This window comes from Myotis myotis, unplaced genomic scaffold, assembly GCF_014108235.1.
Source record: "Myotis myotis isolate mMyoMyo1 unplaced genomic scaffold, mMyoMyo1.p scaffold_m19_p_26, whole genome shotgun sequence".
Classification (NCBI taxonomy): Eukaryota; Metazoa; Chordata; class Mammalia; order Chiroptera; family Vespertilionidae; genus Myotis; species Myotis myotis.
Window position 1 is genome coordinate 554,787 of NW_023416331.1, and position 13,663 is coordinate 568,449.

The 13,663-nt window shown below is 53.8% G+C and overlaps 1 protein-coding gene and 1 non-coding gene across 2 annotated transcripts; one reads left to right on the forward strand and one right to left on the reverse strand.

The window, feature by feature from the left end:
* On the forward strand, positions 1-2,704 carry PRRT1 (proline rich transmembrane protein 1). Its single transcript, XM_036356377.1, has 4 exons — positions 1-168; positions 1,004-1,542; positions 2,055-2,240; positions 2,388-2,704. The coding sequence occupies exons 1-4, from the start codon at positions 150-152 to the stop codon at positions 2,562-2,564; spliced, it is 921 nt and encodes a 306-aa protein (XP_036212270.1). The 5' UTR covers positions 1-149; the 3' UTR covers positions 2,565-2,704.
* Positions 2,705-11,089: 8,385 nt separating this feature from the next.
* Positions 11,090-11,193, reverse strand: LOC118648931. Its single transcript, XR_004965517.1, has one exon. It is a non-coding gene; the product is annotated as a U6 spliceosomal RNA (small nuclear RNA).
* Between the last annotated feature and the right edge of the window lie 2,470 nt (positions 11,194-13,663).

The window sequence follows — 13,663 nt, forward strand, 5'->3', positions numbered from 1 at the left end:
CCCCCACCCCCACCCTCCGCGGCTGTCTTCTCTCCATCTCTTGCGCTCGCTGCTGGCTGCGCAATCCCTGCACCCAGACTCCAGCTCCAGTTGGAGACCCCCGACTCCAGCTACAGAGACCCTGACCCAGCGAGACAGAGACTGCAAGCATGTCATCAGAAAAGTCAGGTAAAAAGCCACAGCCAAACCTCCCACTCCCTCTACGGTCTCCTGACCCTCCCCCCCCACCCCCCAGCTCCAACCCCCTCCCTTACCTCTTCCTAGCGGGTCTCTCAGCTCTCAGCCACCCCTAGACCCCCTCCTCTTCCTTCTCTTCCTTTTCTCCTTCCAGTTTCAGCCTCTGTCCCTGCCAACGTGGGCAGCAGGGGGTAGGCTGAAGCAGTAAGGGAAGTAGGAGAGAGTGGCTTAGCATCAGCCAGGTGCTGCAGGGATAGCATCGTGGGGAGTGACAGATGGACAGATGGCACTGGCTGGCATGGGGACATCCAGTGGGGACGTATGGAGACACCAGCACATGCGGGTTGTTAGGGGAGTAAAATCCAGCAGACCCTCCTTTGTCAGCCCTAAAGGAAGCACTGAGATTCCCCTCCCCCCGGAGGAACGGCAGAGTGGACCGTGTCAGCTGGCATGGCTTGCACAGTGTTGAGCTGACACACGTTAAAGCCGTGTTGCATGGCTACATGTACACGCGCAGGACGAGCTCCGAGAGGCAGGCCCGAGGCAGCCACAGCCAAGCAGGCGCTGGCTCCGCTGTGAACGCCGTGGGCCCCGTGCTGTGAAGAGCAGAGTTGTGACCTCAAAACTAGATAGAAAGACAGAAGTGGGGGAGCACAGATGGCCTAGATACAAGCCCACTCCTGCCCCCAAAACGAGATGGCTTCTCACCTGTCTCCTCTGTCTCTCCCACTGTCTTTCTCCATCCCGGACCCTCTGTGTCTCCCCCTAACCCTCCCCATCTCGCTCTTATCTGCCCCTGGACCCTCGCCTCGGCTCACCGCCCCAGGCCTCCCGGACTCGGTCCCTCACACCTCTCCGCCGCCCTACAACGCCCCGCAGCCGCCCGCCGAGCCCCCCGCCCCGCCCCCGCAGGCGGCGCCCTCCGCGCACCACCACCACCACCACCACTACCACCAGTCGGGCACCGCCACCCTCCCGCGCCTCGGGGCCGGCGGCCTGGCGGCGTCCGGGGCCTCCGCCGCGCGCGGGCCCTCGTTCTCCGCCACTCTGCCGCGGCCCCCGCACCACGCCCCGCCCGGCGCGGCCTCGGGGGCGCCCCCGCCCGGCTGCGCCACCTTGCCCCGCATGCCACCCGACCCTTACCTGCAGGAGACGCGCTTCGAGGGCCCGCTGCCCCCGCCGCCGCCCGCCGCCGCCGCCCCGCCCCCGCCGGCGCCCTCGCACACCGCCCAGGCCCCCGGCTTCGTGGTGCCGACGCACCCCGGGGCGGTGGGCACGCTGCCGCTGGGGGGCTACGTGGCCCCCGGGTACCCCCTGCAGCTGCAGCCCTGCACCGCCTACGTGCCGGTCTACCCTGTGGGCGCGGTGAGTGCGGCGACCGGGGCCTGGGAGGGGGGAGGGCGCGATGGGGACACCCTGGGCGCTGGTGGGATGGGGAAACCGGGCCAGGGGACCTGCGGCCTAGGGTAGGGCCTGGAGAGGCGGGGAGGAGGGGGCTAGGGAGAGACCTGCGGGGAGGGGGTCTGGCAGCCAGTGAGGGCAGAGACCACGGCCTGGGAGCGGGAACAGAACAGCGGAGGGAGCAGAAACCGGGGACTGAGTGAGGGGAGAGGCCAGGTAGGGGACCTGGAGGGAAGAAACAAGGTTTGAAGTGAGGCGGGGCAGCGCCGGAGGGGCATTCCTTGGGGGAGGGAAGTTGGAGAGCCCCGAGGATATGGGGTTAATGGCAACCATGGAGGGAGGAGCGGGCCTCGGTGAAATGTATGGGTGTTCTGGAAGCAACGTGCAAGAATTGTGCTTTAAGAATCGCTCTTCCAAAAGCGGACCATTGTGGGGCCCAGAGGGTCCGCATGACGCCGTCCCCCTTCCTTACACAGCCCTATGCAGGCGGGACCCCGGGGGGCGCGGGAGTCCCCTCCACGCTGCCCGCGCCGCCGCAGGGCCCGGGGCTGGCCCTGCTGGAGCCCAGGCGCCCGCCGCACGACTACATGCCCATCGCAGTGCTGACCACCATCTGCTGCTTCTGGCCCACGGGCATCATCGCTATTTTCAAGGCGGTGCAGGTGTGTATGGGGCGTTCGGAGAGGAGGCTCACTCGGCTTCTCATCCCCAGGAGCCGGGCGTCGGGGAGCAACTTGGAGGGGGGCTGCGGCCTGCGCGCGGGTGGGCGGCCGGCCGTTCTCTGACCCGTTCCCCGCCGCCGCCCGCAGGTGCGCACGGCCCTGGCGCGCGGAGACATGGTGTCGGCCGAGATCGCCTCGCGCGAGGCGCGGAACTTCTCCTTCATCTCCCTGGCGGTGGGCATCGCGGCCATGGTGCTCTGCACCATCCTCACCGTGGTCATCATCATCGCCGCGCAGCACCACGAGAACTACTGGGATCCGTGAGGACGCCCCCGGCCCGGCGCCGCCCTGCGCCCCTCCACCTCAGCGCGGCCTGCGCTCCCGCCGCGGACCCCCGGGGCGCCCTGCACACCCGCCCCCGGGGCTGCCGGACTGGGATGCGCCCTAAGCTCGGCCTCCGCGGAAGCCCTCGCGGTGCGGGCACGCTCCGAATCCAGTTCCTCAGGAACCGCGCCGAAGCCCACACTCCCAAGGACGCCGCGTCCCTGGGTCCCAGCCAAACACCAGGCCCCAGGCGCCCCAGACTCCCCTCCCCGCTAAAAGCAGCGCCCCCGGGGGAGCTGCGGGAGGGTCCTTCGCGGAGCCGGGAGCCTGGTCCCGCAAGCCCCGCCTCCTCCATAGGCTCCGCCCCGGCTCTGAAAACCCCCGCCTCCAGGTCGGCAGGCTCCGCCTTCTTCTCTTCCTCGCGGGGTGCCTCGGGCCGGCGATTGGGTTTGGGGCACCGCGCCTCGCCCCCAGACCGACAGACTCCTCCCGTTCTCGCGGCGTGAGGACCCAGCCGCGGCGCAGCCACGGCTCCCGCGCGCTCCCGTATTTGCCGGCGGTTTCTTGTCTCCTCCACCCCATCTCCGCCGAGTTTCTTGCTAATCCCAGAACCTCTATTTTTGTTTTGTTTTGTTTCTTGGGATGGAGTTTGGGAGGCTCCCAGTTTAGGACCCTTCCCTCTGGGAAGAAGATACCGTGCGGGTCCCTGTAAATATTCCCGAGCAGCCGGGCGAAGGGAACCCAGGCTGTGGGCCTGCCGGTGTCCGGCGTCCGGTGTCCGGAGGGAGCCCGCTCCCGCTCCCCGGCAGCCCCGCCTTGTTCTGGTCTGTGTGTGAGTGTGTGTGTGTGAATTTCTGAAAGCCAATATTAAAGAGTCTAAGTGGATTTATCACCCGGAATTCCGATGACTAACAAAGACCCTGCTCTTTGGGTCCCCTTTCATCTCTCCCCGTTTCCCCTTGGGGTGTGATGGGGAAGGAGACTGACAGGTCTCAGGACACCAGAGAGAGACACGCACACGCAGGGGGAAGGATCCCTGGGATCCTGCCCGGGAAGACCTTGGGGGCCGTTCTCGGGGAGGATTTCTTTCCGCAGCACATCTTTCCACTCCCTCCCCACTGGGCTTCAGGCTGTGGAGAGGGAGAGGTACAAGGAGACCCAGAGCTCTCTCCCCAGAACCCCAGAAAGTCAGGAGGGAAGGAGAGGGCAGACCATTCTGAAGAAGTTGGCCAGAGGTCGGGTGGCAGAGAAAAGGTGCCAGCTGCCCGCAGGTGTTCCTGCCTCGGCTGGAGGGTGGCAGACAACTTGAATTAGAGCCCTAAGTGGCGTGTTGTACTCGCACAGGGAAGGCAGAGGGAAAGGCTGCGGAAACCTGTCTCAGCCTCTTCCAGCTGCTATCACTAAATGCCAGAGGCCGGTGCTCATAAACAAAAGAATTTATTTCTCAGGGTCCTGGCGGCTGGAAGTCTGAGATCAGAGCGCCGCAAGAGCCCCTGAGGGCCCTCTGGATTGCAGACTTCCCGTTGCATGCTCAAGCGGCAGAAGGGGCGAGGGCGCACCCCATTCATGAAGGCTCCACCCCGGGGACCTATCACTTCCCAAATCTGCACATCAGGATTTTAACATGAAGTTTGCAAGGAACATAGTCAAGCTACAGCAGGGCCCCAGGGAGGAGGTCAGTAGCCTCTCAACCCCAAGTGGGGCCTGTGGTCCTTTCCTACCCTGAGGTCAGCCAGGGGCCTCTTGGGGAGGGGGGAGGGGCACAAGCAGTGGACTCGGTCTCTTCAGTTGGACACCTGCAGGACATGACCCTACCCTGACTCCATGCATTCATACAACATGCAGATACCACGCAGGGTGCTGGCGAGACATTGCCGACCTCATGGAGTTTACCTAGGAGGAAAGCCATGCACCAGGATGAGACATGGGAGGAGGGTGTGGAAATCATGGGGAACGTTTTTTTAGACATTTCGGGTTGAATGTGCCTTCCTTATCAAGCTTCTTTAAAAAAATTTTAATTGATTATTTTAGAGAGAGAGGAAGGGAGAGGGAGAGAAACATTGACGTTAGAGAGAAGCATCAATTGGTTGCATTCTGCACACGAACCTGCAGCCTGGGTATGTGCCCTGGCCAGGGATCTAACCGGGGCCTTTCGGTGCACCTGCACCGGTAGACTCTCAACCAACTGAGCCAACAGAGCCACTCTGGCCAGGGCCTCACCAAACTCCTTGAAAAAAGAATCCACATTTGCAACCTCCACTTCCTTACCGCTTACTCATTTGTACCCCTTTCATCTCAAGCCTGAGAAAGGGGACATGGTTGTCACAGATGTGTCTGTCTGTCTTTCTTTCATGCCCACTGTTTCTTAGCCCTTTAAAATCTGCTTCCACTCCCTACTCTACTGAAACTGCTCCCTCAAATAGTACCCAATGACCAGAAGTTACCAGGAGCCAAACTCAATGGCATTTTCCTGAACCCTCCCATGTTTGTTCCTTGACCCTGGATTCCTCACTCACCCAGGCAGGGTTCAGGGACAAGTCATCTCTCCCCGCTTTACCTCCAGACACACCTCTAATCATTTTCCTCCCACTCTTTTTCCTTCTCCCTTCCCCTAAGTGCCTATTCTGGATTTTTTCCCCCTTCTTTGAGACCTTCCCTTGAAAATCTCATCCACTCCAAACTCTCAATCATTTCTTTCTTTTTTTCAAATTATAAGAGAAAGTTTATTTTAAAAGTCATAGAGGTAGAAGTGACTCATAGAAGAAATGTGCTCAGGAAAAAGGTTACAGAGCCAAAAGAAGGGCCCTTGGAGCTCGGGAGAGGAAAAGGTGAAGGTAAGGTTCCTGGGGGCAAGAAGAGGGGGAAGGGAAAGGTGTGGGTGTGCTTCCCAGAGGAAGAGCTGCCCAGAAGTAATTTCTAATGCTTCTCCGCTATAGACTGAATGTTTGTGTTCCCCCCAAATTCATGTTGAAACTTGATCCCCAATGTGATGGTGGGACCTTTGGGGGGTGCTTAGGTCATGAGGATGGACTGCTATGAGTGGGATGAGTATAAGAAACTACAGAGAGCTCCCTGCCCCGTCCACCAAGTAAGGACAAAGTTAGAAGACAGCTGTATATGAGTCAGAAGTGTCTCAGCAGACACTGGATCTGGTGGTGCCTTGATCTTAGACTTTCCAGCCTCCAGAACTGACTGTGAGAAATAAATGTCTGTTGTTTATAAGCCATCCAGTATATGGCCTTTTGTTACAGCAGCCCGAGTTGATTAAGACATTCTCTAACCTACATGTTTATATGCAGACATTCTTCCAGGGCCTGTGGAACACATCCACGTGGACCATGCTGCTGGTCCTCTAACCTCAGCATGGTCCAAACCAAATAGATGCAATGCCACTGAAAACCTGCTCCCCTGTCTCTATTAATGGCACCATTTCCCCAGCCCCCTTTGATATCATATGACTGTCTTCTAATAGCATCTGAAAACGTGATGCTATTAGAAGACAGTTCCCTGAGTCAGATGGGGAGGGCTGTCCCCTCCTTGGCTCTTGTCAATCTCATAAGATTTCAGATGAGTGACAGCAGTGTTGTAGCAAAGCAAGCAGATTTATTAAGGTAGCAAAGCAAGCAAATTTATTAAAAATACACTTGGCATATAGCATAAGTGGGCACCCAGCTAGTCTGAGTGCCCTGCCTGGTGGAAGTTTAAGGGTTTTATACTTTTCTGTCTACAGGTTTAAAGTTGCCAGATATCTCAGGCAACAGACCAGATTTTAAGGTCCCCCTTTTACTTTGTTGTGGCTTTTTCCAGAATTTATGATAACATCTGGCAATTTTATCTGGGCAAGTTCCAAGACTGCTGACTTCTTAGTTCACTGGATGAGTTAAAACTCTCCCTTTTCCCCTCCTCCCCCTTTTCACATAGTCTCTGGTTAGGGAGGAGAGATACAAACCATTTGCTCTCAAGTGTCCTTGGTTGGGGAAGATAAGGTCGTGACTCACAAGTTAGCTGCAAGCTGCCCAAACTGTTTGGCCTTGTTTCATTTTCTTGTCTCAGTTTCCCCTTCCACGTGCCCAGGAATTTTCCTAGCTTCTTACTATCCTGCCCCATTCTCTGCTCAGAGACTTCCATTGCTAAAGTCTTTTAGGGTTGATGAGGGAGGATGGTCTTTTTTTATGCAACAGTTTCATGCTGACAATGGCCATAGTCCCTGACTATGTCGGGTGTGGAAGTCTTTCACTGCCTGAGCTAAGGGAGACCAGGGAATTGGATCTGAGACTGGATCACAGATGCCGTTGGCTGATTCTTCTAAAGTGGAGTGAGCTGGAATTCTTGAAGTGTCATCATCTTGTGTCAAATTACTGTTTTCTGGAAGTGACACATTTGACAAGAAGATCAATGGAGGAAGGTCAATTATATTAAAACCCAGTCATGACATTACTTCTCTATAACAGGCTTTTGTTTCTTGAAGAGGAGCTTGAGGTCCTCAGTAGGTTCACAAGAGTAGGTCTCAGGTTGAGATTCCTGTAGGGACTCACAGGAAACAGATTACACTTGAGATAAATGGACCCCACTGGGTATCCCTGGGAGCTTTACTATAATTGGGGTGCTTACTAGGATTTGATGTGGCTCTTCCATCTGGGATAGAGTTGGGACTCAGGGCAGTTGTTTCCTCTTTTATTTATATATATATATATAAAAGCCAAGCAACCGAAACGCCGGACTGACTGGAACTAGCAGAACAACTGGTTGCTATGAAGTGCACTGCATCTGGCCAACTGGCCTGATGTGGGGAGGGGTGGCCCCTCCCCCTGGGCAGCCTGGCCAGATCAGGGGCGGGGCCTGCCAGCCAACCTCCCATGGCCCCTCCCCCCTGCCGGCTTGGTCCCCAATTGACCCCCCACCCTGATTGGGGGTGGGGCTGATGGGCCAACCTCCTGCATCACCTCCCCCCTCACTGACCTGGCCCAATCAGCCCCATGGGAGGGGGTGCCAGCTGGACCCCAGCCATGCACGAATTCGTGCATTGGGCCTCTAGTGTATATATATATATATATACACTAGAGGCCCGGTGCACAAAAATTTGTGCACTTGGTGGGGAGGGGGGGGTCCCTCAGCCCAGCCTGTGCCCTCTCGCAGTCTGGGACCCCTTGGGAGATAATGATCTGCTGGCTTAGGCCTGCTCCCAGGTGGCAGAGGGCAGGCCCAATCCCTAGGTGCAGCCCCTGGTCGGGCTCAGAGCAGGGCCGACTGGGGAGTTGGGGCGCCGCCCCCTGTCACACACAGAGCATGGCGGATTGGGAGGTTGCAATGCCACCCTCAGTCATGCTCAGGGTAGGGCCGATTGGGGGGTTGGGGCATCGCCCCCTGTCACACTCAAGGCAGAGTTGATGGGGAGGTTGTGGTGCCACCCCCTGTCACGCACAGAGCAGGGCCAATGAGGGGGTTGGGGCACTACCCCCTGTCACTCACAGAGTAGGGCCAATAGGGGAGTTGGCACACCGCCCCCTGTCACACACAGAGCAGGGCAGATCAGGGGGTTGGGGCGCCGCCACTGTCACACTCAGGGCAGGGCCGATGGGGAGGTTATGGCTCTACCCCATCACACACAGAGCAGGGCCCGTGGGGGGGGGGGGGGGGCGCCGCCCTCTATCACCCACAGAGCATGGCCGATCACGGGGTTGGGGTGCCTTCACCTGTCATGAACAGAGCAGGGCCAATAGGGAGGTTGTGGCCCTTCCCCCTGTCACACACAGAGCCGCAGGGCAATCAGGGGGTTTGGGCGCTGCCCCCTGTCATGCTGATCCCGGTGCCGGGAGGCCTCTCAGCTCCGCTGATCCCAGTGCTGGGAGACATATTACCCTTTTACTATATAGAATAGAGGCCTGGTGCATGGGTGGGGGCTGGCTGGTTTGCCCTGAAGGGTGTCCTGGATCAGGGTGGGGGTCCCCACTGGGGTGCCTGGCCAGCCTGGATGAGGGGATGATTGCTGTTTGCAGCTGGTCACACACCCTTCAGGGTGGGGGTCCCCACTGGGGTGCCTGGCCAGTCTGGGTGAGGGGCTGAGGGCTGTTTTCAGGCTGGGACTGAAGCTCCCAACTGCTCCTTTTTTTCTTTTTTCTTTTTTATTCTGGGCCAGCTTTAGCTCTGAGGCTCCAGCTCTTAGGCCTCCACTCCTGAAAGCAGGTATCTGGTTTGTTTCGGTTCTCGAAACTCTGTATCAACTCCAGCTCTGAGACCCAAGCCAGCTGAAAGCTGGTTTCTGGTGTTTTGTTACAATGTTTGAAACTGCAGGCTCAGAGGCCAGCAGCCGCAGGCGGGGAACGTTGGAGTCCTCCGTCACTGAAGCAAGCAAGCCTCATGTTAGTTTCAAGCTGCCTGGCTGCCAGCCACCATCTTGGCTGACAGTTAATTTGCATATTGCCCTGATTAGCCAATGGGAAGGGTAGCGGTCGTATGCCAATTACCATGTTTCTCTTTTATTAGTGTAGATATATTATTGCTTTCTACAGAGAAAAAGGGAGAGGGATAGAGAGTTAGAAACATCAATGAGAGAGATCGATCAGCTGCCTCCTGCACACCCCCCAGTGGGGATGTGCCTGCAACCAAGGTACATGCCCTTGACCGGAATCGAACCTGGGACCCTTGAGTCCTCAGGCCAATGCTCTAGCCACTGGCCAAATCAGTTTGGCCAATTGTTTCCTCTTGCCTTCTCCTGGCCCCCTGGTTTAGCTTGTTGGTAGTCTTTACCGGGGCAGGTAGAATTTTGTTTCCATATACCTGTAATGTTTTCTGTACTGTCCTAGATTAATGGTGTAAGTCTTACATTGTAAGATAAACAGAACATACATAACTTCTTTGTAACTGGACAATCAATGGGTCCGCACTGCCTGTCACTACTTGAGCCAATTAAGCAGAGACAGGGTTGAATAATATATGAGCATTCATTCCAATACTGCCTGCAGGATGGGAGAGCATCAGGTCATCCACAAAAATCTGCTCTGCAGCCCCCATAAGCCAGCTGCTTATATAGGGTAAAACAAAGATTGCACGGGGAAGTAGGGATTACAGACCTGGGAAAGCAGGCTATGCAGGCTGGGGTGGGCCCCATTGTTAGGGCAACAAGGTTGTTAATCTTTCCATGATAATAGTTCTTGAATGAGAATGGACCACATTCAAAGATTGACTCCCAGGTCCATGCCCTGGCTGGTTTTGCTCGGTGGTTACAGCCTAGGCCTGAGGACTGAAGGGTCAGGTTTGATTCCAATCTAGGGCACATGCCTGGGTTGCAGGCTCGATGCTCAGTGTGGGGCGTGCAGGAAGCAGCCAATCAATGATTATCTCTCATCATTGATGTTTCCATCTCTCCCCTCCCCTGAAATCAATAAAAAAAATATTTTTTAAAAAAAGAAAAAATATACGCTGCTGTAAAAAAGAAGGAATTCTTACCATTTGCAACAGCATAGATGGAACTGGAGAGCATTATGCTAAGCAAAATAAGCCAGTCAGAGAAAGATAAATATCACATGATCTCACTCATTTGTGGAATATAATGAACAACATAAACTGATGAACAAAAACAGATCCAGAGACAGAGAAGCATGGAACAGATCATCAAACCTCAGAGGGAAGGTAGGGGAGGCTGGGGGTAAGGGGAAGATGTCAACCAAAGGATTTGTATGCATGCATATAAGCCTAACCAATGGACACAGACACCAGGGGGCAAGGGCATGAGTGGGGGGTGGGGGGCAGAGGGGGTATAAGGACACATAAATAATACCTTAATCAATAAAGAAAAAAAAAAGAAAGATTGACTCCCAGGTCCAAGGTTGACTCCCTGGTCCAAGGTTGACTCCCAGTCCTGGGGGTACACAACTCCCAGCCAGTGAGAAGCCTAAAAGGCTAATTCCAATGTAACCCTGATGTTTGGGGGGGCCAGCAATCTAATGTACATTCTTCTTGATAACCTATAATTAAGTCATTGCCCCTTTCTCCACAAACTGGTCTTGCAAGACCTGTTACCCAAATGCTCACATTTTACAGAGGCCATAAACCATGACACAGCCCCTGGAGGGGGGTTATCAGTGCTGGCGCCAGGCCAGGCCCTTAGGTATGGTCTCAAGACCTCCAACACCTGGGGCTTTTTGCAAAGCCCGCGAAAGGTCAGGAAGTCCCCATCCATGTTTGGGGGACAAAGAAACCAAAGGGAATAAAAGACGGGATTCCGCCATATTGGTTTGCTCAGACTCTGGAGGCGACTCCTCTGAGACCGCCGGCGTAATAAAGCTGTGTAACTCCATTTCTCTAAGCGTCGCTTGGGTTTCTTTGGTCTTCTACAGCACCATGTTACAATGTCCTTTCTTTAACCAGCACAAGGCAATCATGGTTAACAGCACATGATTAATATTTTCCATAACCACACTTAGTACCCAATATTCTATATTTGTCCCTAACATTCCCCACTGCTATTTCTATAATCTCATATCTATGAGATTAGTTTTATTTTATTTTATTTTATTTATTTTTTTTTAAATGTGGAACGCTTCACGAATTTACGTGTCATCCTTGTGCAGGGGCCATGCTAATCTCTGTATCGTTCCAATTTTAGTGTATGTGCTGCCGAAGCGAGCACTATGAGATCAGTTTTAGAAGAAAAGTCTCATCCTGCTGAACTGTATCTGCTTCTGCCTTGAAAGCTGGTCCCAGGGATGGAGTACACCAAATGCAGGATCTTGGATATGTTTTCTATCAACTGAGAATTGTCAGAAAGATTAAAACAGCACATTCCTTTAAATTCCTCACAACCAGGGTTATGCCGCAACAGCAAATAATCTATTGCTGCCCGATTCTCTAGAACTGCCTCCCTGACCTGGCTCAGCTCTTGATTTATCCCCTGTATGGCCCTGGAGGTGGCATGCAGGGCTTTTACCCTGCTGCAAGCCAGCAGGGCACTTCTACACTAAGGGAGCCTACCGTTACCAGCATAACAAAAATGGTTACAGCAATATAGCCAGTAGGGCTTCCCAGGTGGAGATCGTCATTGCAGTCTGTTGCCACGGCCTCGAGAAAGTCTCTGTTGGTTCAGACCCTGTGATGTTTCTAAGGCATAAAGACAGTCAGTCATCTTAAGGAACAGGCGCTCTCCATGCTGTTACCCCACATATCAGAAACCAACCAGCCAGCAGCTCAGTATGCCCATTGCTATAAGGGAGGGTGCAATCATCAGAACAATTCATATTGAAGTTATTAGATACTGAAAGACAATAACTAGAACACGCAGTGAAAGTCAGAGATTCACCACAGGAAGCTACTGCAGCAACCTTCAGAGAAAACATTTCTGCATCCTTTTCCCAGACCGTGGGTCCCAACATATAAAAGATCTCCATCTATGACTTTCTTCCCAAAATGAATAGAATAATTCTATATATTAGCAAAGGGTATCCAACTCCTACTCAGCAAATGTAAAGGTCGGTTCTACACAGGTTCCTCCACTGCAGGCTTCAGAGCAGTTGGAGTGGTGAGAAGCACGTCTCAGGGTCCCGTCCACTTCTCCTCCGGTTGGCCCATCGTCCTGCTCTTCTCACATCTGTCTAACTGCCCACCACACCCCCTCAAGGGTCTTGGCTCTGAATTCTTGCAGAGAAAAGGGGCGCAGGGTCTCTTCTGTAACTGCTTCCTGCTGAGGAGGGGCGAAGGTTTTCCTTTAGAGCCAAGCGATCCTTGCTCTCTGTCAGAGGGACAATGAGGCCTGGGCACGGAAGAAGGTGGCAATGGTGTCTAGAGGTGGTATTCCCTGAGTGTGAGTTGGGCTTGTAACCTGCTGGAGACACACTGTGTTATAAAATTTAGTATTATTGGGCAAAAGTTAGAACAGCAAGAATTACAACAAATGGTCTGGTGGAAGGAAAAACACTTCAGTTCTAATAATTTCCTATTGAAACACAATTTTTCTCCCTAAAATCACCCTCATTTTTATTAAAGAGCCAACTTAAGACCAATTTATTTACTGTATTAAGTCTAGTCACAATTTGGCATGATTGTTTGCATGAACATAATAAGAATAACAGTTGATCACACAGACTATTTTAAAAAGATATGCTTTGAAATTTCATAATCAATCTTTAATTAGCCCCACAGGGGAAAGACACTGAGCCACCTAGCCACCATCAGGTTTGCCTGCAATACCTGCAGATATGGGTGAATTCCTCAGGTCCCCAATGGTATCCTGAGGTGCTTTCCCTGCCATCTCTCAGGCAAGCAACCTTCATTCCTTACCTGGAAAGACTGCTATGAACCAAGCAAGGTGACCAAACAAGGTAGCAGGCTTTCTCCAAGGGGCTCTTATCGGCTTCATTCCTTAAAGCTTCCTGGTGACATCCAGACTCCGGGCGTGACTCTCCGACATGACATTCCAGTCAAGTCTTGGTTAATAAAACCACAACTGGAAACAGGTCTTATTGAATTCATGCAAAGAAATGTATTACCACTTATTTTTTTAAGATATATTTTTATTGATTTCAGAGAGGAAAGGAGAAGGAGAGAGATAGAAACATCAATGATGAGAGAGAATCATTGATCAGCTGCCTCCTGCACGCCCCACACTGGGGATCGAGCCAGCATCCCGGGCATGTGCCCTTGACCAGAATCAAACCCAGGACCCTTCATTCCTCAGGCGGACGCTCTATCCACTGAGCCAAACCAGCTAGGGCTGAACCATTTCTTTAGTGTGCTTGTAGAAGAGGCAGGCGGATATCTGGCTTGGGCATTCCAGCAGCTTCAGTTTAAAAGTATCTTTTTACTTCACATCGGGGTGGCCAGCCGCCCTGCTGCTCCCCAGCCTGCACAGGATTTTAAGATATTAATTCCCCTTTGTTCCCAGGACCGCAGCAGCTCCTGGACCTCCAGGAGGAGGATTTGGAATGTTTGAAAAGACTCACTTTTACAAATTTTCCTTCAATTACCCTAGCCTTGTTTACATCATAATTACCCAGAAGCCTAGGCAAGATGCCCCTCCCTAATAAGGGAGCAGGGGACCCGGATCTACAAGAAAGGCCTGATTAAAAGCGAGGCTCCCAAGGCTACAGCCGGGGGTGGAGTGAAGT

Bases quoted from the DNA above. Each gene is read 5' to 3' on its own strand.
- PRRT1 (XM_036356377.1), top strand. The intron at 1,543-2,054 runs GTGAGTGCGGCG...TTCCTTACACAG, and splicing joins CGGTCTACCCTGTGGGCGCG to CCCTATGCAGGCGGGACCCC. The intron at 2,241-2,387 runs GTGTGTATGGGG...CGCCGCCCGCAG, and splicing joins CTATTTTCAAGGCGGTGCAG to GTGCGCACGGCCCTGGCGCG.